Source organism: Meleagris gallopavo, chromosome 8, assembly GCF_905368555.1.
Source record: "Meleagris gallopavo chromosome 8, MGAL_WU_HG_1.1, whole genome shotgun sequence".
Classification (NCBI taxonomy): domain Eukaryota; kingdom Metazoa; phylum Chordata; class Aves; order Galliformes; family Phasianidae; genus Meleagris; species Meleagris gallopavo.
Window position 1 is genome coordinate 2,230,357 of NC_139411.1, and position 26,439 is coordinate 2,256,795.

The 26,439-nt window shown below is 43.2% G+C and overlaps 2 protein-coding genes across 6 annotated transcripts; one reads left to right on the forward strand and one right to left on the reverse strand.

Annotated features, from left to right (window-relative positions):
• Window positions 1–1,853: 1,853 nt before the first annotated feature.
• ECD (ecdysoneless cell cycle regulator) lies at window positions 1,854–11,011 on the reverse strand. The gene is made up of 13 exons (XM_085229537.1): window positions 10,822–11,011; window positions 9,609–9,726; window positions 9,419–9,506; window positions 8,483–8,664; window positions 7,944–8,136; window positions 7,330–7,458; window positions 6,386–6,511; window positions 5,984–6,069; window positions 4,840–4,946; window positions 3,986–4,163; window positions 3,590–3,657; window positions 3,247–3,467; window positions 1,854–2,694 (listed from the first exon to the last, which is right to left on the reverse strand). The coding sequence occupies exons 1-13, from the start codon at window positions 11,009–11,011 to the stop codon at window positions 2,464–2,466; spliced, it is 1,917 nt and encodes a 638-aa protein (XP_085085663.1). The 3' UTR covers window positions 1,854–2,463.
• A 9-nt stretch (window positions 11,012–11,020) lies between these two features.
• FAM149B1 (family with sequence similarity 149 member B1) lies at window positions 11,021–26,396 on the forward strand. Of its 5 annotated transcripts, none has more exons than XM_085229538.1 (15): window positions 11,021–11,162; window positions 11,632–11,724; window positions 12,095–12,227; window positions 13,173–13,315; window positions 14,982–15,101; window positions 15,581–15,748; window positions 17,217–17,404; window positions 17,650–17,780; window positions 18,350–18,403; window positions 18,861–18,967; window positions 19,925–20,134; window positions 21,891–22,017; window positions 22,343–22,468; window positions 22,899–22,980; window positions 23,763–26,396. In XM_085229538.1, exons 1-15 carry the CDS (start codon window positions 11,113–11,115, stop codon window positions 23,834–23,836), a joined length of 1,806 nt encoding a protein of 601 aa, XP_085085664.1. In that variant the 5' UTR covers window positions 11,021–11,112; the 3' UTR covers window positions 23,837–26,396. The 5 variants fall into 5 exon arrangements, with proteins under 5 accessions (XP_085085664.1, XP_085085667.1, XP_085085666.1 ...); XM_010714204.4 differs by lacking the exon at window positions 11,021–11,162 and adding an exon at window positions 11,203–11,523; XM_085229541.1 differs by lacking the exon at window positions 19,925–20,134.
• Window positions 26,397–26,439: the final 43 nt, after the last annotated feature.

Here is a 26,439-nt window from a genome sequence, read left to right on the forward strand (position 1 = left end):
GATCTCAAAGATCACTGCTTCAGACCATGTGAACTGCAAAATCCAGCATGCTCACCCACAGCAGAGTGCATTACATCAATGTATATTCATTACCTGGTATGCAAGTGAAGCCTTGCAACTTGTACAATTTTGCTCAAAACCACATGAAAGAGACCCTAGAGAATCCCCAGTAAGCGCTGCTTTTTGGCCAGCATCGCAGACACAGAGTTAGTTCACACACTGTGTGTGAAACATCTGATTTCCAGTTACTAAAGCTCTTCTGTTGTGTTGTTAGGATGCTCAGCTTATTACCTGCAGCACACACAGAAATGCCTTGTTATTACTTACATTAATTTTTTTCATAAATACCAAAGGATGCCAGTCATCATGTGTGACCATCTGATAGAGAAAATAAACACATTGAAGACAAATATGTTTCAAGCTGTGCCTTGTGAGGCTGCCATTAGGGATGAGCGTGCCTTTCCGAGCATGCCGAATGAAGTCTCTGCTTTTAAGTCAGGTCATTCGATCAAATCCCACAAATGAACACAAATAAACTTCTAGATTTAAAACCAGGCATGGACATCAGCGCTCTAAAGCAAAGGATGATCTTTTACATACATTGTGGTGTCCAGCAGAGATGCACTGACACAGGGAAACGTTAAAAACAATCAAAGCCCACTGGAATACACCGGTAAGGTTCTCCTCTTGGTACATTTCTGACTTATTTTTCTATTTCAGTTTAAAAGTTCAACTCGTTCAATCAAAGCTGTGGCAACAGGAACAACCAGCTTCGTGGTAATGGAAAAACTATCTGTTAGTTTGCTGACTGATTTCACTGAGCATTTTTGCCTCACTGTGCAACTGAGCCTTGCCTGAGACTGATCCAGACAGGGCTACTTCCACATCATGTCCTTGGGCCCGGAGCTCCAGTATAACAGCAGCAGAATTTAGGCACCTACGGCTGGAGAAACACTGAAGATTTCACTGTGGATTCAAGATCAGACAAACATTTAATTCCCTTTCTCATTTTAAGATATGAATACATATTTCTTCTCTGAACTCAGCTGCCTATCTAACTCAGAAATTGTTCTTTTTTTCTTTTCCTTTAAGTTCAAAGATATAAAATGCATTTTCTTGGCAAGTTTAACTTTGGATCTCTCTCCTGCATACGCAGACTCTTCTCTAAAGAAATGAATGCCTCTTCAGCAAGTCAGAACAAGACCCAAGCCCCTCTTTGGGTTCCAAATCCAGAAGTATTTGATTCTGTGACTCTGGGTCTTCCCATTTTGAGCACTCCTTGTTCACACTCATTTCATTCACTCATGTGTGCAATCTCCACCTTCTTGATTTGCACTGGAGCATTTTACAAGAAATTCCTCATTTAAAATACAAACAAATAACCACAACCCAGCCCGACAACAAATAGATTGCAAAACCCAACATAGTACAGATTAATTCATTAGTACAGATTAGCTTTCAGTGTAAATTGTGTCAGGCTCTTGAATTTCAGTGGAAGGAAGAATAGAAAAGATGTGCAGAAATCCAATGAATCCAGCAGATCTGCCTTCTTGCTGTCTATAGAGCAAGAATTGCTATGTAATTTCTTTCCTATTTACCTGGTTAAAACTAAGTCTCCATATCCAGAATTAATCATTCTATGTGAAAGCAATTCTAGGTCACGTTTTCCCTAAACAACGAAACCCAGCTGCTCAGATTGAGCTCATACACAGCTACTGATGGCACAATACCAATGCTCAGTCATAACAGAATCCAAAAAATGCTCCGTTGTGAAAATGCTTTAACTCCAAGAACTTCCAACACTTTGCTACAGAAGTTATGCATACCTTCAAAGAAAAAAGCAGCACCAGCAATCTAGTTGGACTACTGCTTTTATTTTAAATAAATTCAAAAAAGATAGCGATATTTACATATTCTATCAGATCACTCATCATCAAGTACTTCTAATTAGTACAACACAAAATATTCTTATAGCAATTATCAAAAGTTCTTACAATGCAGCATTTGTACTTTTGGAAAAGTATTCAAATGTCTGATGAACATCGGATCAGCATTCCCAAATCCACACAAGAGAACGCTGCCTCTCCAGCATGGTATTCCTCTGCCTCCCCCCAAATGCAGCAGCTTTTTTCAGATAGTGGCAGCACTTTGCTATGGGTAAAGGACATTTCAGAAATACAGCAGATTGGAATGCCAGCTTTAAAGAAATGTTTTGTCTTCATTCACATCACAGCATCATTTTGCAGTGCTCTGAAAACATAACTGGAGAACTCCTAATCCTGTCAAAGACAGGATTTCCAGGTAGACAGCATTTCCAGGTAAATTCACTTTACGTCTTTAAAGCCACACAAAGCACATGTATAAAATGCTTTAAATTCAAATCTCATCTCTTCTTCCAAATGCTGCTACTTTGTCTGTGTCTCTTTTCCCAATCAGCCACGTCTTCTGAATTAAGAGAGTCTCTTATTCTGCTGCACCCTCACTAGAACCAATACGATCTGTATTTTCAGGTAAATACACCCCCATGCTCTGTAAAATGTTAGAGGTGGGTCCTGCCAGTCCAGCCTGAGCACTGTAAGATTCAAGCAGGTTAGTTACTAGGTTCATATCCACATCAACTGGTGTCACCTCAGCATACTCCTCTTCAGAATCAAGGCCAGCATTTTGAGATGTAGTTGCTTTAGCAGAATTTGCCTGTAGGAAGTACAAGGAGAAAGTTTCATCGAGACAAATCGTATACAAAAAAGGAAAAATAAAGAGAGAGAAAAAAAGAAAACAGTTCTGTCACCAACGAAGTTCACTATGTTCTCATCTGCCTTGAGAGACAGGAATGTGGTCACCAAATGTGGTCACTGCCAGTTAAAAATGGTCACTTCCCATTATGCGGATGATGTTCCAAGAGAAAGACACAGAGGGTTAGTGAGTCTTGGCTCAGTTTCCCACAGGACTGATCCACAGTGGAAACGCAAGAAGTCAAACTGCAGCTTGCAAGAACATGCAACTAAGTTTTGGAATCAACGTGCACGTTAAAGCTGAGTTAAGTTTTGGTTTCAAAAAGAAACGGCGGTGCAACTGCAGGACATTTTGCCTGCACACAGGATTATTGTTTTTAGTAATCAGCACATGGTTAGAGGACAAACAATGCTGATCACGTTGCTCAGGATGACTTCTTTTAGCGTATTTCTTCTTTCATAACAAATCTGTCAAAACGATTATGCCACAAACTAGCATTCAAGGCACACTTACCCCTTTCTTCTGAGTGGTAAAACTTTTCCCAACGTTGGTTTGTGCCAGTTCACGATCCATTTCATCCATGTATGACTTAAGACTGCCTATAAGTTCCTTAGGTGATACCTCCTCGTCTTCCCTTTGATTTTCAGCATCTAGGTCATCATCATCCTCATCTGAGAAGTTAAACTCCTCCTCTTCATCCAGATCATCAGAATCCAGCTCTTCTGAATCTGCCCCTGTGTGTTTTTGTGTAAGCACAGACAGCAGGGAAATCAGCTCAGTGCACGCGGATCAGCAGAAAACCCAGAGATACTAAATAAGCGTGAGATATTCCGACAAAAGAAGCAAGCAGTCTCACCCAAAATTCTGTCTAATGCTTTTGTAAAAGAGTCTACATCAAAGGTAACGTTGGTTTCATCAGATGACCTAAAATAAAAAATGTTTTCAATAAGCAAAGCTGCTATGCTCGCACAAGCCTAACACAGGCACGGTCTGGGTGCCATACTGCTAAACAAAACAAAACAATCCACAAAGCTAAGTAGGAGCTCTGGAAGATAAAGCATCCTCCACCACTTTTATCTGCACCAGAGCATGAGTGGTCACAGAGCCAGTTTAGAAGCTATTCACTACTAATACAGATGTTTGCTTCTCTGCTAAAAAGAACACTTCCCAAATTTGAAAAATCAAGAATCACTGAGAGGGCTGTAAGTGAATGAAATCACGTTTCACACTCGACATCAAAAAATAGCAGTACCATGGCATTTCTGCTCCTTTGTGCGTTGAGACTTTGGACACAAAAGCCTTCATACTTTCAGCAACTGCTTCCAAGTCATATTTCTGCTCTTCTTCGTTTGAGGAAGGGTGGGATTCACCTGTTGCCTCCTTCAGCATCTGATCCAAAGCATCAGGAGAAATCTCCAGCCAACTGTCATCTGAAAGAATTTAGGACATATTTTCTATTTGAGCCCCAGCCTGCTAGCCCACAAGTCCCAGTCTAGATGGCTGAGAACACTGCTAGCATTTTGTAGCTCGCTTTATTTGCACAATTAAGTTTTCAAGATGATACTTGATAACACAAGGTACAAAGTAGGCGAGGAGCTGAGATAAACAGAAAACATTTTGGTTTAGTGCTTAAAAAATCATCCAGAAATACAGATGTGACCCATACTGTACACTGGCAAACAGCTACAAGTCAGAAAGTATTAGAACAAAATTTATGCTGGTTTCATACAGGCCATCAGAATGGACCACACACTGGCTAAGCTTTGCATTGTCAATACTGGAATTGGTTTCATGACATAATCAAAACTTTCTGTCTGGTGGACAGCTGACACAAAGTATCTGACCTGGTGTATGTGTGCGTGGTGTTCCTGACCTACTGCTATCAAATCAGAAACTGGATTGCATGTCTTGCAAACTAACAACTTCAGACTCTGTGGTTTATATAAATGAACTGGTTTTGCCAATCTGAAGTGACTGCCTGTGAGTAACAACTCTAACAGCCACAGGACACAACAGAAGCAGGCAAAGAGATGGTACAGTTGCCCCTCTCTCATCACAAATAACTGTTTGTGATTGGAAGAATCCACCCCCCATCATCCTGCTCACCATCCTCTGGAGGAAGACAAGTTGCTTCTCTCTCGAACTCCTTCACATCAAACGTTGTTGTCCGTAGCAATGTCAAGATTTCATCGCCGGGACTCATTTCAACAGAGCTAAAAGGAAAAAATTCACTTTACTGAAATGGATTTTTGTTTGCATTGCCATGCCGATGGCATCTGACACTCCAAACACGTTTCCAGTGAAATTCCACATTATTCCTTCCATGCAAATAAGTAAAAAGATAAGCAAATTGTGGGGAACTACCAGCATGCTATACAGACAGTACTAGCCAAAATAAGACAGAGTTAATTAGTGACATTCCTTGTTGATGTCTCCAAAGCTCATTTCTCTTCTGCCTCCTTTGTTCTTAATGCTTATTTTGTCTCGGTAAATGTTCAGATAGGCAGATCCCAAAATGCATACAGGAACTTGGAGCAACTAACAGTCAAGATATTTTGAACAGGTAAATCCTCAGATATTTTTGCAATGATTTGTTTTTTTTTGGATTGGATCTTTTGGAGATATTTATAGCCAGCTGCCCTATTGAGTAAAGGAGACAGATTAGTTCTTATTTGCTATTCACTGAGATTGAATCACAGAATGGCCAGGATTGAAAAGGACCACAATGACCATCAGTTCCAACCCCCTGCTATGTGCAGGTCGCCAACCAGCAGCCCAGGCTGCCCAGAGCCACATCCAGCCTGGCCTTGAATGCCTGCAGGGATGGGGCATCCACAACCTCCTTGGGCAGCCTGTTCCAGTGCCTCACCACCCTCTGGGTGAAAAACTTCCTCCTAATATCCAACCTAAACCCCCCCTGGCTCAGTTTAAAACCATTCCCCCTTGTCCTATCACAATCTCCATAGCCAACCAACCAAGTGAATAGCACTTTTCAGCCACCTCTTAGCCCACTTGGAATAGCTTAATACTTTACAAAAACAAGATAAACAGTTACTCAAGCAATAACTTTTACTGAGAGCATACCAGAGGAATTAGTACTCACATGCCAAACCATAGCACCTATATGAAATGCACAAAGGAAAATGGCTTCAGATTTTTTTGAGAAAGTCTTAAAAACCAAACCAAACACATAAAACTAGTTGCAGTGCTTGCAGGTGCTATGTATTCACCAAATACACACAGCTCTTACCTTTCTGGCTTGTTAACAGATTGCTGGAAGTAATGTTCTGCCATACGCAACAGTTCCAAGTACTTTGCAGAGCCTTCCATTTCTCCCTGTTTAATCCAGCACACAAGCAGGAATGTAAGTAATTCTCCCTCCACTTGCTTTTCACAGCCAGGTTTCAAAATGACAACTTCAAATAATTACTCAAAGCCATTTTAATTTCCAAAAATAAATAGATTAATTTTGAAGGGGGACAAACCACACATGCCTCCTTTCAAGATATTCATGGATTTTCCATAGGTGGAAGCATTAGATTTCGTGCCCTGCTAGCAATACTTACACAAGTTCAAGAGCTAAAAGATGTGCTGTTTTTGTTTTTTTTTCTTCTGGATCATGTAAAAGATACACGCAGACACAATACTTCACCTTAAAATAATCTTTTTCCTTCAGGCTGCGGAGGTACCTCTCCCACAGGGGACCCCTGAACTCCTTTCTCTCCAGATCAGGAGAAACTTTACTGCATTTGGAGCACAAAATTTCAAAGCCATGAGCCTGAAAATAAGAGATGCAACAAGAAGATATCCTCAAGATATGACAAATCTAAGCACAGCTCTAAATGGCTGCATCAACAACTCCCTATCACTGAGCACTCAATTCTGCCACTTGGGAAGGAGAGAGCAAAGCTGACTGTAAGATCAAAATGGTTTATTACTGCTGGAGGAAGAGAGATTGCAACTTCCAGAGCAAGATACTGCAATCTGACACACAAAGTTTGTCTACAGGGAAAGCTGCTGAAAAGCAAGCTATAAGAGAGATCTGTAACTCACCAACTCCTGCTCACATAAGCACCAATACTTCAACTGTATTTGTAGTCTGTGCTGAATTGCAAAGCTGTGCAGTTCAGACAAACATGCTGCAGTGAGGCTCAAGCCTCAGGACGGGCAATTTCAGAAGAGAAAACCTGCTCTCAGATGTGGCTCTATTTCTACTTGGAGCAGAGACCCAAGGGCACACTGAGCCTTCTGTACTTCCAACAGACAAATCCCACCCTGTTCCCATCTCAGCTCTTGCCTATATTCGCTCTGTGCTGCAAGTTCTACATGTTTCGTGCCAAACTTGAGGTGCAGGACAGAGCCATGTGTTCTACCAGCCTTGAGGCTTCAATCCCGACTGGAATGGTTTCTAGAGGTGGAAGCACAGGAGTACTCTATTCTGTAATTAATCCCCCACCATACTGCATTTACAGAAAAGTCGCTGCCAGTTTGCTCACGCTTCTCTGTACAAGCAGGCCACCTACAGGCAAAGAGTCACTTCTGGGATCAAACACCAAACAAAACAGTCTGAGTACAAAATCCATACAAAGTAATTACCAGCTTCATGCCCAGCTCGTGGGCTTTGTACTGTGGGTGGGATGGAGGGGGCAGCGTGTATCCACTGCGCCTGTCTGGAGCAAACTTCTGCTGCACGAGCTGTGCATACAAACACTTGGTGAATGTAACCTGAAAAGGCCAAAGCAAGAGAAAAGCACTCACTGTGGTATAACTGTGCTCTGCATGGGCATCAACTTTCCTGTAGTTCCATTCAAATTTGGTTTTAAAGCATCAATATTACTGACCTTATCTGAGATAGTATTTCAGATATATATATATATATTTGCCTAAGATCACAGAATCACAGAATGGCCTGGGTTGAAAAGGAGCACAATGCTCATCCAGTTCAACCCCCTGCTATGTGCAGGGTCACCAACCAGCAGCCCAGGCTGCCCAGAGCCACATCCAGCCTGGCCTTGAATGCCTGCATGGATGGGGCATCCACAGCCTCCTTGGGCAACCTGTTCCAGTGCCTCACCACCCTCTGGGTGAAAATCCTCCACCACCTTCTGAGTGAAGATGAGTCACTTTTTAGATCTTACAAAGAATATTCCAATTTTCCAGCATCTCTAAATAAACATGAACTTAAATAATACATTAGAGGGATCACTTACCGTGGTCATCACACGCTCCTCCGGAGGGAAGGTGTGAAAAGAGCGACATGCCCTCAGATCGGTGGGATCCCGCAGGTAGAAGGCCTGGACTGCTGCAGCCACCAACGACGGGCGCTGCTTCAACACTGCCACGATGCCTGCTGGGAGGTAGCAGTGTGCTCGGTGATAAGAGGCCTGGATTTTCTCAGGATATCTGCGTTCACACAATTGTAACGCTGTGTTCAGTGCACTGCAAGCCTCAAATGCTCCTTTTTAACTACTGTTGTCATTTTCGTCAGAGTATTAAAGAAGGAAGGTGATTCCTGCCATGAATAGGAATAGCATCCCAGCAGTAAACCACCACCAGAGTCCCCACATAAATACAACAGCTTAAAGGACAGAGGTCCCCCATTTGCACAATGCCCCAGGAAAACTTCTAGCTAAAAGAGAACCAGCTCTACTGCAGCTAACATGAAAATGACTGAATACAATGAAGTTTCCCCAGACAGCCCATAATCAGCACTCTCTGTTACAGAATATCAAAGAAACCATGCACATACCCATTGATACGTTTATACACAGCTCTTCGAATGGGTTCTGCAGCCAGGAACTCCTCTGAATGGGCAGGTAACAGTGCCAATGCTTCTGAGATGGTGAGGCTTTCAGCAGGCAGCTCCTCCCACTGCTGCTCTTCTGTCTCTGACAGCGGAATGATGTGTAGCTCTCCCTTGTAAAAGAACACCTGGCAAACAGTAACATTTTCATCAGGTGGGAAAAGCACAGTCACACAAGCAATGCAAGGTTTTGTTCTGTACATCAGAGAGCCACAGAATGGCTTAGGTTGGAAGGGATCTCAAAGCCTGTAAGTTCCAACTCCCTGCTGTGGACTGGCTGCCTCTCCAGCAGCTCAGGCTGCCCACAGGCCCATCAACAGAATCACAGAATGGCCTGGGTTGCAAAGGACCACAATGCTCATCCGGTTCCAACCCCCTGCTATGTGCAGGGTCACCACCAGCAGACCAGGCTGCCCAGAGCCACATCCAGCCTGGCCTTGAATGCCTGCAGGGATGGGGCATCCACAGCCTCCTTGGGCAACCTGTTCCAGTCCCTCAACACCCTCTGGGTGAAAAACTTCCTCCTGATATCTAACCTAAACCTCCCCTGTTCTCAGTTTAAGACCATTCCCCCTTGTGCTATCACTATCCACACTCATAAAGAGCTGTTCCCCCTCCTGTTTACAAGCTCCCTTCAAATATTGGAAGGCCGCAATGAGGTCTTCCCAGAATTTCCAGGTTTGGCCAAATGTTTCCTTCACATCAGCAAGACTGAAAGCTTCCCTTCAGCTGGAGATGTGCCTGAGGAGAAGCCTCCAGCAGACTCGTGGCTGCAGGCTGCAAACTCCCACATGTGAGCACTGAAGGACGCAGCAGGAAGAAGCGCAATTTTCAGCAGCCAGAGCTGTGAGAGGGATCGAAAGCGGTGCCCAACACGCTCACCCTGTTCTCGCTGTTCTCAGGACTCAGCCACTTCGGGAGGAAATCGGCCGCCTCGATCAGCAGGAACTCCCCATCGTTGTCATCGATCCTGCTCAAGGAGAAGCCGGTTTCGTACACAGCGCAAGGCGGGGCGCTGCTGAGGGCACCCACTGGGTGCAGCCCGGTGCTGCGGGGTAAGGCGGGACCCCACCTGGCCACCAGCTCCGGGAAGGCGCGGCTGATCTCCCGCACGAGGTACACGATGAACCACTCGTCCTCCACATTGTCCCCGAACAGCGTGGTGCCACCGATGTGCTCCGGAGTGTCTCCTGCCAGAACAGAATGGCACAACTGTTCCTGGTTGGGAAAGCTCACTCAGTTTGCCCATGCCATGCCATGCCACGCCATGCCATCCCGAAAGGTGGGAAGGGCCCCATCAGTGAAAGGAAAAGGCAAGAAGGCTTCACAGTGATTGAGAATAAGGGGATGAAGGAGAATAGTTAGAGATAGTTTATGGAAGCAAGAATGTAGGGCTTGTTAGAAAAGAAGAGATGGCAGACACTGTGACTGGGATAGTGAGGGGGATGAAGGCCATAAAGATAAGGGTTTGAGAACAGCCTGAGGACATTTGGCAGGGAGGTGATGAGATGTCCATAGGGCAAGAAGAAACTGGTATGGGGGGATGCCCTCCAAAAGGTTAGAAGCCTTCGCGAGGAAAACCACAAATCTTCATCCCACGACCCACTGTGCATGTGTAAGAGGGGAGGGTCTGCATGCTAACGAACTCTTGGGGGTGTAATGAATGTGTATCTGAATTCCGGGAAAACTATTGATTATGTATTAGTTTGGCCTATATCTGTAGCACGATTTTTCCAGACGGTGTGCAATGATCCCCCTTGCACCTGGTGTCTGCACAGCACTGATTAAAACATAACTACTTTTATAACTACTTTGTTCTTATAGAGTTTGATTCCACATGTCAATTCCATCCCACTGCACCCTATCCCATCTCACCCACCCCACGCCATCCCACCCCATGCCATACCACGCCGTGCCATCCCATCCCACCCCATGCTATGCCATGCCACCCATCCCATGCCATGCCATGCCATGCCATGCCATGCCATGCCATGCCATGCCATGCCATGCCATGCCATTCCACCATCCCATGCCATCCCACCCCATGCCATCCCACCCCATGCCATCCCATCCCACCCCGTGCTATGCCATGCCATGCCACCCATCCCCCCCCATGCCATGCCAAGCCACCCCATTCCACTCCATGCCATGCCATGCCATCCCATCCCATCCCATTCCATCCTATGCCATGCCATCCCATACCACCGCATCCCATGCCATCCCATCCCATCCCACCTCACCCCACCCGACCCTACCCCTTCCCATCCCATCCCCGTCCCGCTCACCGCACGGCGGCACGTATCTCAGCCGGAAGCGCTGTCGCTGCCAGATGTAAGCGGCCAGCAGCGGCGCCAGGCGCACCGCGATGCCGTCGACGCAGCGCCGCAGCCGCTCCTCGCCTCCCGCCCCCGGCACGGCGAACAGGCGGTAGCGCACGGCGTCCTCGGCCGGCGCGGCCTTCCCACGGTTCTCCATCGCGTCGTGCGGAGCCGCGCGCGGCGCTCCGCCTCCCCGGGGCGCCGTGATGGCGGCGGGCCGTTCGGCGCGGCGCTGAGCGGCGCCCGGGAGGGCGGAGGATGATCTCGCGATACGCCAGGAAAGCGGTGCCCGCCGGCGCTCTGCAGCCGTGAGTGGCCGCCGCCGCTCGGGACGCGGGTGGGGCCGGGACGGGAGGGAGGCGCGGGGCCGGGGGTGCTGTGCCGTCTCTCTGCGGCCACGCTCAGGGCTAGAAAATGCCAGCCCCGGCTGGAGGCCGCTCTCGTCCCGTCGGAGGCCCCGCGGGGCACGGCTGTGTCACGGCTGCTGTCGGGGCTCAGCCCCTCACTGCAGGGTTTGGCCTTACGGGATGATGCTGGTTTCCAAACCGAGGCCTCTAACGCTGAGTCCAGCCTGGAGTTTGTCCTGGTATCTTAATTCGAACGTGAATGAGGTTGACAGGAATAAATGAGTTCAAGAAAAAAAAAAAAAAAAACAACCAAGAAGTTCAGGTATGCAAGCTGGGGCATTCCTAAAAACCAGAACACACATAAAGCTGGGGAGCGACGCGGCTGCTCCCGCAGTAATGCCAGGCTCTGCTCTTCTTCTCTTGCTTGCAGACAAGGGCTGACGCAGCACGCCGTGCGGCATCACCCGCTGCCAGAACCCAGCCCTGTCACAGCTGCCTCTGAGAGATGCCCAGGGACTGCCAGGTATGTGGCACTGCAGAAGGCAGATCTTGCTCTGGAGACCGGGCCGGGTTGGATGGGGCTCTGGGCAGCCTGGTCTGGTATGAAATGGGGAGGTTGGTGGCCCTGCCTGTGGCGGGGGGTTGGAGATTGATGATCCTTGAGGTCTCTTCCAGCCCGGACCATTCTGTGATTTGTGTGAGACCATGGGAAAAACCATCAGCTTTGTGTTGAGCTGTACTGATGGCAGTCATGTGGTCGGTAGCTTGGGCTTCACTGCAGAACGGTATCATTTCGGAACACAGCCTCTGTATCTGTTTTTTTGTGACTCAGTTGTTGGCTTGTGTTTTCTTCTTTCTTTCCTCACTTCCCCCCCACAACCTGTGCATTTCAGTGCGTCTGGAATCTCCAAGGAATCAGATTACCCTTCTGTTACTCCAACGGATGATGGGAATTCATGGTCTGCTAGTCCAAGTTACGCAGGCACCTCCACTGAGGACAGCTCCATCTTCTCTTGGGGCTATGATGTGAGTAGAACATCATCACCCCAAACAAACCTACCGTTGTGAGTCAGAAGATGTTTGAAATACCATTGTGAACACATTGCGGGGTAAAGGGGAGGACTGGCTCAAATCGTGATGTTGGGGATAGAAAAAACATCCTGTTGGCCTTTTCCCCATCTTTACATTCGCTCAGATCAAAACACAGTAGGCTTATTGCATTTCTGGTCTAAAACTTTGGAAATACAAATCCCTTAATGTGTAAATATACATACAATGTAGTAAATGCTGTTGCTGTGGAGTCCAAAACAGGAGTGGATGACTTTCAGATACTTGGTGTGAGCTTATTGGACTACACTTTGTTGAAAACTTCTGGATATTTGTATGTTACTCAAAATGCAATAAGCTTCTCCATCACTTCTTTTTTGTTTCTTATTTCGTATTTACCAAAACGAAGTGTGTTATTGCTTTCTGTGGAGTGAAGATGGAAACTGATTAGATTTAAATTACTCAAGAACTAGCCTAATTTTTTAGCTGTATGAGAACTTGTTCCCTCACAACGTGAGAATGTCACTTTCCTGGTCTTTCAGACAAGACCCATGTTGGGCACTGAAACAAGACATGTTCCATTAAAATATGTTCCATATAAATATTGCTTTGAATTATCATTCCTGTTCTGGTTTATTTTACATAAACTACTGTCATTAAGTTGATACAATAATACAGGCATTTCAAAACAATTCAATAGCTTTTCTTTTGTAAGCCTAAGTCCTACCATGAGTCGCAACAGCAGCCTGCATCATCTCAGGGGACAGATTATTTAAATGTAATGTCTTTCCATGCAAAAGATTGTTTAAATCAGTCCTGCTAAGCTTTCAACAAACAGATGGTCTTTTACAACTTAAAAAAATAAGTTTTAAATGATCTTCAAATGCTTTTTATAGGTCTTTGATGAATGGCTTTCCTTTCTAGGAATTTGATAAAGCTGCCACACAACAAGTTCAGAACATGTTCAGGCAACTGGATGAGCTACTCTATGAACAGAAAGAAAATGTCCACGTTGAGGGACTGCAGGAGGAATGCCAACAGTGGACATCCAACTTTCCTCATCTCAGGTATTCATTAACAGATTGGTGTCAATAGCAACACAGTTACAAAAGGTAGGGATGGAAACAGTTGCTTTTAAAACAACAGCATGGTGGTTTTATGCAATTATACAGCAGATAAAGAGATGACTCTGTTGGTCTGCCTGTTGTTGTCATTAAAAAAACTGGTGGAGTAGAAGCAGGAAGGCGTTACCTGGGAGGACTACAGAGAAGCTGTTCCAGCAGCCAGGGATCGGGTTAGGAAAGCTAAAACCCAGACAGAATAAAATCTAGCCAAGGTCATAAAGGGGAACAAGAAGAAGTTCTACAGGTCTGTCAGTGATAAAAGGGAGGCCAGGAAGGATGTGGCCCCTCTCCGGAAGGAAACTGGAGACCCGGTCACAAGGGGTATGGAGAAAGCTGAAGTGCTCAATGACTTCTTTGCCTCAGTCTTCACCAGCAAGGGCTCTAGCTGTGTTGCCCAGGCTGCAGAAAGCAAAGGTGAGAACTTGGAGAAGGTAGATCTGTCTGCTGTACGTGAAGATCAGGATCAAGACCATCTAAAGAACCTGAAGGAGCACAAACCTGACGAGATCCATCCGCAAGTTCTGGGGGAACTCCATCATGTTTGAAATGTCATGGCAGTCTGGTAAGACTCCTGCTGATTGGAAATGAGGAAACAGCCCCCATTTTCAAGAAGGGAGAAAAAGAAGATCCAGGGAACTACAGACCAGTCAGTCTCACCTATGTGCCTGGCAAGATCATGGAGCAGATCCTCCTGAAGGGCCTGTATGGCACATGGAAAATAAAGATCAGGTGATTGGTGGTAACCAACATGGCTACACCAAAGGCAAGTCATGCCTGACAAACTTGGTGGCCTTTTATGATGGAGTTACAGTGTGAGTGGGTAATGGAAGAGCGACTGACATCATCTGCCTGGACTTGGGCAAAGTGTTTCACACTGTCCCACATGACATCCTGGTTGCCAGATTGGAAAAAAATGGATTTGATGGATGGAGCACTCACTGGATAAGGAACTGCCTGGATGCTCACACTCACAGAGTAGTGGTCAACGGCTCAGTGTCCACGTGGAGACTGGTGATGAGTGGCATTCCTCAGGGATTGGTGCTGGGAGTGGTGTTGTTTAACATCTTTGTAGGTGATCTGGGCAATGGGATCAAAAGCACCCTCAGACTGTTGGCAGACCACTCCAAACTCCCTTCCAACCCAAACCACTTGATGATTATGATCCTACGATCTCACATTTGATTTCTTGCCAGAGGTTTAGTGCTATCTGCAACTGATTTAGCTTCAACACAGCAAAATTTTCTTAGAAAAGATAGATAGTATAGTTAAAATTCAGCTTAAAAATAATTTAAGAAATCCCCACGAGCTCCACCAGTCCTTATGGCTGTCTTGAAAGTTTTAAATCTTCATTACATGTACACAGACAGTTTTGTCTGTATTGAAGTATTAGAATTAGCAGCGCCTGAAAAAAATCAACAATATTTTTCTTAATGGATTTACCTGACACAAAGTAGGGAAAACAACTAAAACCATGCTTAACTATTACTAAGAAAATAGCATAGCTTCCCAATAGAATTTTTAAGATTTGCTTTTGCATGTTCTAATATTCTTCCATAATCCCACTTGGAACACTTTCTGATTTATTTATCTTCTGCTTTGGCCCTGGCAGGGTTGTGGGGAAGCAGATAGTGATCCCCAAAGATGAAGGGTATGAATGGTATTCGAGCTCACCTTCTGCAAGTTTAGGTTCATCAGATGTAAGTCCATCACAGGAAGAAGGCTCTAATGAGTAAGTACCAGCAGTTGATTCACACTGTACCAGGGTGGGAAGGTGATTTTTCCTTCAGTGGACTGCAGTAGTTGGCAGTGAGCAACATATGGAGTGATGGTTTAGCTTTTTGGTTAGGCTGAGTTTTGAACATAGCATGTTTTTTTTTTTGTTGTTGTTTGCTTCTTTTTCATTTTTAACTGAAGGAAACTACATTCAGAATAGCAAGGGCATCCAGCTGTCCTTGCTGCTCTCTACAGTAAGTCAGTCAATAAGTAGAAATACCCTTGCCACTGCTGACTTCCAAAGGACATATAGATATTGTGGCTGGTTTTATTGTTAGTCATTTATTTTAGTCATTTATTTGGACACAAATTCACTGGCTCCCTAATACCTCATCTTACCTACAGTGTTGTTTCTCAGCTCACTCAATGCTGCTATTGGAAATGGAATAACAATTTCTTTTCATTTCTGCTTTCTGAAAACTGTCACCTGTTCAGATTTAGTGTTTTTGGCAAGAAGGTGCCTCTTTCTGTTTCTCCTGTTCTCAAGAAGGCCGACCGTCCCAAGTCTCCGACCTTGTGTTCTCCAGACAGCGAAGATGAAGATGGAGTAATTGTCTCTGAAGGCATAATGGAGGAATATTTAGCATTTGACTGCAGAGATGTGTAAGTCTTGAGCACTAAGATAGTACCAGCGTCCCAGAATTTTTCTTCTTAAGATACATTTGGTTTTGCTATCGATCGATTTTTAAAATGCTTTTTCCTCTAAAGAATTTTCAAAAGCCTGGGTTTGGTTGGGCACTGGAAATATTTCTTTATCCATCTTTTGTAACAACGTATTTTGCTCTATTTTTCTGAATTTTACGTAATTTCTCACAATAGCTCTTTTTGTTTGTGGTTTATATGAAGTTAATTGTGCTGTAACTAAGATTCTGCCACATACTGGCATATTTAAGACTTATTTAAATGCTATGCATTTGTTGCACTAAGTCACATTCATAGTTGTTTGTTATACACTAGCAGAGTGCTTTTCTGCTTTGTACTGCAGTGTACAGACAAACACTTTGGAGAGAATTGTGCCTTCCCAGATTTTTAGTGGCAAGTTAATAATCAGTGCTTGCTTATAGAATAGAAGCACTATTTTTATCTTGAGAAGAAGGGATTGAGAGTGGCATAAAGAGGATTCCTTTTGTCTCTTTGCTTTATTCAGCTGAACAATACGAACATATGGCCTGGCTAAGAACTCTGGGTGATAATGTCATTTGCTGTCTGTTTCATTGGTTTTAATAAATGAAGCCCCTTAGTTGCCTGGACCACGAGATTCAAGTAGGTGTCATGCTTTGACCAGGTCAAAGATACTGTTGCAGCAAACAATATTGCTGCATCTGAGAAATATTGGTAAAACAGAGGATATTTTATTTTTTCCAGCATTTTTAGCTTTTTGATGGTAAGTACTAATTCAAGGAACAGATCCAAAAGCCCTAACGACTGTGCTCACATCAGTATTTTTTTCTCCCTTTTACAAAAGGTATTTTGGCAGATGAGCACACACTTTTTCAAGCAATCATCTCCCATTCCTTCCACCTAACAATGTGATGAAGAAGTATTACTGTCACTCTAATTTATTTTTAATTGCAACTTTGATCTCTGTTATAAAAGATTATCATATATAATTTGTAGTGATTCTGTATGGGGGAACTGAGGTGTGTAGTTGAGAAGGTGATTGTCTCAGTCATTTCACATTTCAGTCAACAGTCAATTCTGGAAGGAATACAAATTCATGTACCCCGTGTATAGAAGTGTTCCAGAAGCAGTGGGAAAAGATTGCTTCTTTCAGTGTTAGACTAAATCATTTGATATTGCTGTTTATCACACAGTCAGCTCTTGGAAAACAGTACTGTGTGATCCTGTGTGATGGTGGATGCCCCATCCCTGGAGACATTCAAGGTCAGGCTGGACGAGGCTCTGAGCTCCTGATGGAGCAGGGGAGTTGGAAGAGATGACTTTTAAAAGTCACTTGCAACTGCTGCCTTGACCTGTTCCAGATTAGTAGAAAATAGGGCAGAAGTGAAACAAAAATGCAGGAGACAAAGCATGTGCGTTTGTGGTACATATAACGCCTCTGTTTTTACAGGGAGGAGGAGCTGCATGAGGGGAAAATTGGACTCTCCTCTGGTAGACGAAAATTGGGATTTCCTCCTATCTCTCCATGTTCCTGCATGAAGGATTCTGTGCTCACATTTGTGTTTGATGATGTGTGGAGTGAAGTGCTAGGCTGCATGGAAGAACTGATCAGCAGACACTGGGAAGTGTCAGCCTCTGGTAAGGATGGCAGTTAGACTGAAGGTTCAGAGGGGGTTTTAGTTACTGAGTTTTGCAAGGATGCAATGAGAGATGCGTTTGGGAATAATCTCTTCAGGGCTGAAAAAGGTTATTTGCTAACAGTGTACGACGTGCCTTTAAAAGATTTAACAGAGCTTCATGTTTAAGATGACTCTCACAGTACTGTGCACAAATAAGAGTGTCAGTAGTCTGTACTGACAGGGATTCTCTCTTGCTTTATGAAGATGATGAGAAAAACATCATAAAAGTAGAAGCAATCCGAGCAGATTCTGGAAGCCCCCAGCAGTTTGATCCTCTGCCAGTGCTATTACCTCGTGTGCCACAAACTAAAATGCCCTCAGTAGCATCAAATCTGGTAAGTATTTCTAGCCAGCTGGTTTGTGTAGGGTTGACTCACTACAGTACTCCAGAAATGAAGATTCAAAAGTGTCAGAAACTCTTTAGCTGCACGACTAGTTTGGATTGTGCATGGATGCTGACTGTCCTTGCTAACCACCGAAGTTCTGTTCAATCCTCAGCTGCAAGTTTTCTTATTTTTCTCTTTAATATTAAAATTGACTATTTTACATGTGTATTGGGATGCCATGTGGTGACTGCTCGTTAATGATGCAGCTCTTCCTACATTTAACAGCGTTGAACCTAAATTGTGAGATGCAGGATTGTGTGTGAGATCCCTCACTAGCCTATCTGTAGTTAACTGATGAGGAAAGAGAGAATAAGTCTTGGTGAATTTGTACAACAGTTGTTTTTCCCCCCCCACTCCCAACTCTGAATTTGACTGCTTTAGATTATATGCTCCTAGAGTGGTGAACACCAACTGTTATCTCTGTTCATTCCATTTTAATTCAACTCTTTATTTCTTTTTACTTCTCCTTTATTTCTACCCCCTGCATCCTCCTCACATTCCTGTTACTGTATGTGTAGTGCCCAAAACCCAGATGTGGCCGCAAAACCAAAAAGAGGAGAAAACCACCTCAAGTATGTATGCTGGAGAAATTTAAGCTCTGTTCTTTTCTGTTTGCTGTTGTTACGGTGGGAATAATGTCATGTTTCTCAAGATCAGTCTGTATTCCAGGAAAAGAGTGTCCAGGTCTGTCCTTGACATAAAATAAACGCCAACATACACTGGAAAAAATAGCTGTGTACAACTCCTGATTATAGCCACTGGTGGAAGATCATGTTGTGCAAACAAGAGGCTCAGTTGGGAATTACTAAAGGTCACATAGCAGCATCTGAGATACTGAGCACTACCACTTGCAAGAAGAATGAAATGCTATCTTAGATGGAGGAAATTGGATAAATGAGGATATATATATGGATTTCTTGGATGAAATAGGTTTCTTTCCTTTGAAAGTATTAGAGAGGACAAAATGTATAAATACGGGTGGATGTCATTGACAAACAGTAATTTTTTTTTTTTTAATTTATCTTTCAGGTGAATCAAGGGTCAAACAGTGGGTCTCAACGTAATCTAAATGGCTTGATAGTGATTCATGGGATCCACTTACAGCAAAGGAATCTGCCTGTAATGGAGAAAACATTGTAAGAGCTATAGATTCTGTCTGTTTCAAAGCAGAGCACTCTCACAGTGAAAGGGATTCAATCCAAAACATTATGAGATAATTTTCTACCCCAGTGAAATGAATTCTAATTTATTTTTTTGCTTGTTTATGTGTTATCCCTTATCAAATGTTATATTTCTAATGTGGTCTTTATATCTAATTACTGCTGTTGTGCTTTCTAGTGAATGGCTGTGGCATTGGTAGCACTGACTATAAACAGGAGATGGAACGGCTGTTTATGAGGGTGGATAGCGATAGCACAAGGGGGAATGGTTTTAAACTGAGCCAGGGGAGGTTCAGGTTAGATAGTAGGAGGAAGTTTTTCACCCCGAGGGTGGTGAGGCACTGGAACAGATTGCCCAAGGAAGCTGTGGATGCCCCATCCCTGGAGGCATTCAAGGCCAGGCTGGATGTGGCTCCGGGCAGCCTGGGCTGCTGGTTGGTGACCCTGCACATAGCAGGGGGTTGGAACCGGATGGTCACTGAGGTCCTTTTCAACCCAGGCCATTCTAGGATTGTATGATGTTGTGAAAAGAGATGAAGCTCAGAATGAAATGCAGAGACTGATTTGCTCACTTCCTATAAGCGGATTTCTGTTACATCTAGGCTATGGGAACTGCTGGTAGCAGTGTTTTTATGCATATGCTATGGAGAATTACAACTTTCATGCTGACACGTTCAATCAAAAAGTTAATAGTTTAGTAAATACAGATATGTGTATGTGTATATACACACATCACGTATAGGCTTGTTTCTTTCTTACCTACTATCGTTTTCTCACTTAAATTTAAGTGGTTCTGTATGGTACTGAGAACCAGAAAAAGACTCCAAATCACCCCTCTGTTATTAACATCACACACAGATGAATAGTGCAGTGACAAGGTGGTTATCAGTCACGGCAAAAGTATCTCCTTTTGTTCTGTGATTCTTTTATTAGAGACCTGGATGACAAACGCCCAGGCTCCAGTTCCGTCCTCTCAAACAAAGCACGGCCAAATCGTCCTCCTCTGGAGCTCAGCACATCACCTCTGTCTCACAACTCCAAGAGGAGAAACCCACCACCACGTACCCTGCATCCCATCGGCACCAGTCAGTCCCGCACCGCGACCCCGCGCTCTGTGGACGATGTCTTCAGGGGAACCCGATTGTATGTTTCCAAACTAGTTTCTCGTGACAAATTACCACAATTAGAGAACCCATCCTACACAAGGAGCATTCAGTTAAATTGAAAGAATGTGAATTTTTTCATTTAAATGTAAAAAACTATAATCAATTTTTTCTTTTCAAGCGAAGTTGTTAGCTTACTGTATTACAATCTGTGATTCAATGAATTGTGTTATGCAGTTTTGAATGAAAATCATATCTTCCAGTCTGTCCAGTCCAAGCAGAGCAGATACTACTCTCTCTCTTGACAACAGCTTTCTTTTTCTATAGCTTATTTTCAAGCTTTTTTATCTTTTTTAAAGATAAACTTTAAAAAAGCACAGCTTTTAATGTTAACTTACTTTTGCTGTTCTTGCTCAGGGTAGATGGACAGGGTGCTCATCTTGGGTAACCTGTTAGGAGCATGAAAAGAACTAAATGACTCTGACTGACCTGGGTGAACCTTCACTTGTGTTCAGAATGTATTTTTGTTTGGCATAATGATCTGAGTTTAGTCTCTTACAGGGACTATGAGTAGAGAAAAATAACACAGGCTTTACAGAACTTGTAGAATACACAAGTTTTACAAACTAACATCATTTCCTTCTAATTTATCAGTTTACCTATAAACTCATCTAGTCTGTCACATTAACGGACAGGAACAAGTGTCTAAACAGTACAAGTTATGCTTCTACCTTCCTCCAGTCTGTCATAAATGTTTCTGTCCCTTTTCCTTACACTCCCATTCATTTAGCAGTTCTTACCGTATCCCCTTCATACTAGCAAATGTGTTTAAATGCACTTAGAGAGCACGAGCAAAGTCTTTTTTATAACGTTGACTGTGGTTTGAAGCTTTTCTAATGCATTTTTACAGAAGAGCCTTCCTTCAGTCAGTATGCATAGAACTATGGCCTCCCGATCATAGAATCACAGAATGGCCTGGGTTGAAAAGGACCACAATGACCATCCGGTTCCAACCCCCTGCTATGTGCAGGTCACCAGCCAGCAGCCCAGGCTGCCCAGAGCCACATCCAGCCTGGCCTTGAATGCCTGCATGGATGGGGCATCCACAGCCTCCTTGAGCAACCTGTTCCAGTGCCTCACCACCCTCGGGGTGAAAAGCTTCCTCCTAACATCCAACCTAAACCTCCCCTGTCTCAGTTTAAAATCACTCCCCCTTGTCCTAAATTAAAAACAAACAAACAACCTAGATTATTTCCAGTATTTCTCAAATGCAAAACACACAGTAACACAGATAACTTTCAGGTGAAAGGACTCCAGCTAGAAAGACTTAATAATATAGATGGTGGCTTCTTTCTAGATTTCGTGCAGCAGTGGTCCATAGAGACACCTTTATATAGCTTTCATTCCGCAGTACCAGGCACACAACATGCCCTCAAACTGTGCTACTTGATGTTCAGTTCATCCACCACCTGGCCTGTGTACACTCCCACCACCAGACTATTCATTCTGAGACTTGCTTTTACCTACAAGCTGAATATTAAACACCCTAACAAGTAGAAAGTCTTAGAAATAAATTAAAAACTTTTCTGCCAAACTTCACCTGCTGCAGAACTCACTTTTTAAAGTCAGTCTCCACTGTTAGCCCTAAAGCCAGCATTTCACAGCAGACGTTCTATACCCATTGCTCTTACTTTAACACAGCCTACGCAATGCCAAACAAACTTACAGTACTGTATGTCTACACACCGTCAAGCATACCAACTCTCTGTTTTCCTGTCCTTCCCTTTGCCTTGCAGTCTGACTGCACACGAGCAGCTGACCTCACCCTCCCCACTGCTGCTAAACCGAAATCATCTCCTACCACCTATTGGAAGCACTGATGTGGCAGAACACACGAGCACCGCAGGATCGCAGAGGCAAACGGTAACAGGCAGAACCATTTCATTTTCCTACTGGACATGCTAAAGTTGTAGTTAGTGCTGATGAAATTACCAAGCACAGGAGTTCCAGTTTGTTTATCTTGTGGCAGCAGTTGAAATAGATACGCTAAAATTCTGCATGATTTTTGACCAACAGCATCATCTAGAGTTGAATGCTGCAAGTCCAATAAGTGCCAAAATTTTCTTCCTCCCAAAAAGTAGGTGTGGAACGTTTTGTCTTGGAAAACTAGCTTTAATTCCTAGGGTAATTAAATTCAATGCACTGCTGCAATAAGGAAAAGTAATAATGCTATTATTCTTTAATGCAGAAATCTCGAGGAAACTCAAGTCGAGCTCACAGTGTAACAACTCACGAAGATACTCACCAGCACCTACACGAGAGGCTCTTCTTACCTGATCATTTCTCCAGGCCTAAAACAACCAACGTATTCTTGGTAAAGCATAGCAAATGATACCAACTCATCCTCTGTTACTGACCAGGGGGCTTTGGCAGTTATGACAGATAGGTGATTGGCCATCCGGTTTGCTAGTCTCCATGTAGAACTTCGACATCCTTGGCTCTCCAGTTACCAACGTACAAGCTTTCTAAAAACCCGTTTTGAAACAGAACAGCTTTCAGAAGTGTTAAGAACCCCTCTAAAATTGTCCCCCAGTCAGTCTAAGGGTGTAAGAAATGAGTATTTTCTTCTCCTGAAATTGATCTAACTCTCCTTAAACATGTAAAATGTTTACTTAGAACATCACAGCATCTTGCAAATTTGCTCTTTTAGGAAATAAGTACAATCAAGTTGTTTTTAGCTGCTTTATAGTCTTGATGTTAGCCTTTTTTCTTGCAAACATAAAGATTTTGAACTGTCTTTTTAGCCAGATCCACAGCATCGCCGTTCTTGCACTGTTATTGATTATGGCAATCATGCTTGGACAAGCAGAGCATCAACAGGTTCAGGTAAGCTCATCAAAGGAGAAGTAGGCTTTTCACCACTGTGTTTTGGGGCCCTCAATGGAGTTATGAGGATTTCTCACATAAGAAGAGTATGTATACTAAAAAGATGGAATTAAAGCTGCAAAAGATAACAGCAGCTGCAAAGGATAAGGGGTAGCAAGCACCTAAATGCTGATTAGGAGACTGGAGGGAACTTCTAGCTTGTTTAACAGCTGAATGACCTACATTAGTAGTAATACAGATGGTATAAGAGGCAGCCTGAGTGTTATTTAGTAAAGGTACCAAATTGAAATAACTTCTTTTTAACTGAAGAAAGGAGAGTTTTCAATTAAGTTGAGTTCCCCCTCCTCTCTACCCTCCAGCCAGCATATTTAAATAGGAGTTTAATGACTGTTGTGTTGACAGAAAAAAAATTGAAATTACAAAAGCTTTGTAGACATGAATGCATCACGGGAGATCAAGAAACAGCAGATCCCAGCAATGAAAATGTCCTACCTTTCATCCCTTTGGGAAGGACAGTCATATCTAAAACTTAAGGTTCCAATTGATTGTATAGTTTGATAAGTGATTACTTTCCTCTTAAGAAGGCCTCGGGCTGAAAAAAACAGCAAATTACCTTGAAAGTTATATGAAATAGTTTTTAAGTTACTGATGAACTGACTGATAGCTGGAATAAGAAGCAAGAAAACCCCACCATCTTAGTATTGAGCGAAAGGAGCTGCATTTAAGTACTTAACTTCAGTAACTTCTAAAAGTCTTAATGTTGTATGCAATGTCTTTATCAGGTCTTCAGCCACACGGTTCTGTGAAAGGCCAAAGTCGAAGTGGATCAGTCACAAAAAACAAACAGGGCTTCTAACGTGTCAAGTGAAGAAGTGGACATCCAGCTCCAGAAGAGTCACGGGCGACCTCTCAGCAACGTCAGGGCTGTTTACAGAGAGCCTTCAAGCACCCTTCCTTACGAACAATCTTATTTTTATATTGTCAAAGAAGCAACTGCCAAAGATTAGAAGGGATATACTTGCACATTCCATTTTCTACCAATACAAAAAGCTATCCTCCAGCGAAACCCAACTCTAGAAAACCTAGCAAGTACTTTAAATCACTGCTGTTTTCTATTAATTATTACTGTTTTGTGACTGGTTCATGTTACAGGCCTGTACTGCAGGACCTGCTGATTTTTCCATCAGCTCTACGAAAGATTAATCAGGCATTCCATAGCAGTAGTTTTGAAAGTTACTTTTAAAGCTCTATTTATACACTTAAAGCAATATTATACTATCAAAAGGAAGCTGTCTACGTGATACTGCTTCTACAACTGAGTGTAGGCAAGTTATGGATTCTGTAGTAGTTGCAGCAGATATTAACACAGTTGTGTAAAAATAAGGTAGCAAAACAGATGAAGGGAACTGACAGCTTTAAGGGTAGGATACCACTGAACCCTCCTGTGTTACATATAAACCACCTTCTGTGTCTGAAGAAAGTTTAAGGGACAAAAAGGACTCTTACTACAAGCAGTTTCAGAGAATCTTGCAAGAAAGTATGTTGTCTTCCTGGCGAGATGTTTTATGTAGTTTCACAGAACAGGTCAGTCTCCATTTCCCAAAAACAAAAACCAAACAAAGGCACAAGAAACTCGCACTGGAATTCTGTAGGTATTTCTGCACTCCATCCTGAAGGTCACCAGCATACACCGTGTGAGAGACATGGTGGAGGGACCAGCTTAGCTGCTCTTGTGGCTCCCAGTGAAATGAAAACACAAAATACAGACTTTTCAAAATAAATGATTAGTTGAAGGTCTTGCTCCCAAGCAATAAGCAGCAGATGACTAGCAAGTGTAAAGACAAGCTGAAGATAACATTCCTGCATTTTCCTGCAAGAAAACAGTTGATCCTTTATAATTCAATTTAAAGCACTTTTTCTAAGTTTCCTTATTCTTAGTATTTTCCAAGTTACAATCAGAATGGAAACTACTTGTCAGGATTTTTTTTATGAAGTGGCTCCTCTACTTTCCACTGTAAGCTATGCAATCTCCTAAGTGTTAGCAGTACCTACACAACAACTAATGATTTTCAAACTAGACTTAAGTTCTTCTGCTGATCAAAGCATGCAGTTGATTCAAGCGTGCTCTGATCAAAAAGAATGGAAAACAAAGCAAAGCAGAAGTGCACAGATGGAAGGTTAACTCCTTCCTTTGCATTGCCAGAGGAAAAAGCAGCTTTGGGCTCAATCAACATCTCTAAGTTAGAATAGAGATAAGTGGATTCCTAAAAGCAGCCAGTGATCACTAAACTGTTTCAAAACACAGTTTCTCTAATGGTTAAGACTAGAAGAACGCTGTGCAGTGTATCATTTAGTTATCTCGAGCTGTCTGGAGATAAGCATCCTCTTGAAACCAGTGCCATTCCTCAGGGACCAACATAGTGCTTAAGAGTACAAAACTATACAAACTTGAACAGACTTCTAGTACTATAACACAGTATTTTGTAGCCTAGGGGAAGAAACAAGGCATTAAAAAAAATGAAAGCCATCTGGTCATAAGGTAACTTTTGATTTCTATACAAATGGTTGAAAGATTTGTCTATACTGTTTGATATCTGTTGTGTACAGCAAGAGTTATGTTCAAGTCCCGTGTGTTAACCAACACAGTGACCTACTGAACTCCTTCTGAATCAGGATAACTGTTCAAAGCAGCTAAAAGGGAACTCGTTTCCCATTCTACCTCTGGCTTCCCCTTAGGAAGCTCTAGTAAATAGTTGCTGAATTCTATCACTGAAGTGGTAGGGACCTTCAACTCAGAAGTAGGTGTTCGTGGCCTTTGAAGAATGATCCATAAATAAAGCCAGCCTCATTTCTTTCAGCTACAGCAAGTTACCCTTCAAATTCATACCCTGATCCACTACATAAAGCAGTTTTAAAAGAGCAGAAATAAAATAAACAACAAAAAAAAACAAGTTATGTATACTTACACATCTTAGAAGAGCACTTTTAAAATAATAGAGCTGTTGACAAACACGGAGCACACTAAGGCAGGAGTCAGAAGTAACCCTATCATCCTATAGCAGGAGTGTGATGCTACTGAAATAAGTGTGTTGCTAGGCTTTGGAAGTCCTCGTCATGGGACATCACCAATCCTAGACACACACAAAGCCACTGTGTTCTGTGGCTCTGTTAGTTTATTGCATCACATCAGCATGTTACATGGTGTTAGGAGATTTACTGCCAACTCACTCACATACTTGCTGCAGTCTCATTTTCTTAAGGCATCTGCTTAAATGCCACTGTGAAAGATCAGTTTATAAATAATAAGTGGTCCTTTCGTATATCTCCGTAACACCAGCACATTTACCACTGCAGATGTATTTTCAGCTGCTAAAAAAGTATGTAGTATTTACTTCAATAAAAATAAGTACCAACAAGATCAGTGTGTTTTGAATGATTAACATAGAGGGCGTGGGGAAG

Excerpts from the sequence above, each read along its gene's own strand:
- ECD (XM_085229537.1), bottom strand. The coding sequence starts at position 11,011 with ATGGAGAACCGTGGGAAGGCCGCGCCGGCCGAGGACGCCGTGCGCTAC. Across the intron at positions 8,665-9,418 it reads CTGAGAACAGCGAGAACAGG|GTGTTCTTTTACAAGGGAGA; the intron begins GTGAGCGTGTTG and ends ACTGTTTGCCAG. Across the intron at positions 4,164-4,839 it reads TTGTCTTCCTCCAGAGGATG|ATGACAGTTGGCTGGAGATT; the intron begins GTGAGCAGGATG and ends AAATTCTTTCAG.
- FAM149B1 (XM_085229538.1), top strand. The coding sequence starts at position 11,113 with ATGATCTCGCGATACGCCAGGAAAGCGGTGCCCGCCGGCGCTCTGCAG. Across the intron at positions 15,749-17,216 it reads GCATTTGACTGCAGAGATGT|GGAGGAGGAGCTGCATGAGG; the intron begins GTAAGTCTTGAG and ends CTGTTTTTACAG. Across the intron at positions 17,405-17,649 it reads CTGGGAAGTGTCAGCCTCTG|ATGATGAGAAAAACATCATA; the intron begins GTAAGGATGGCA and ends TGCTTTATGAAG.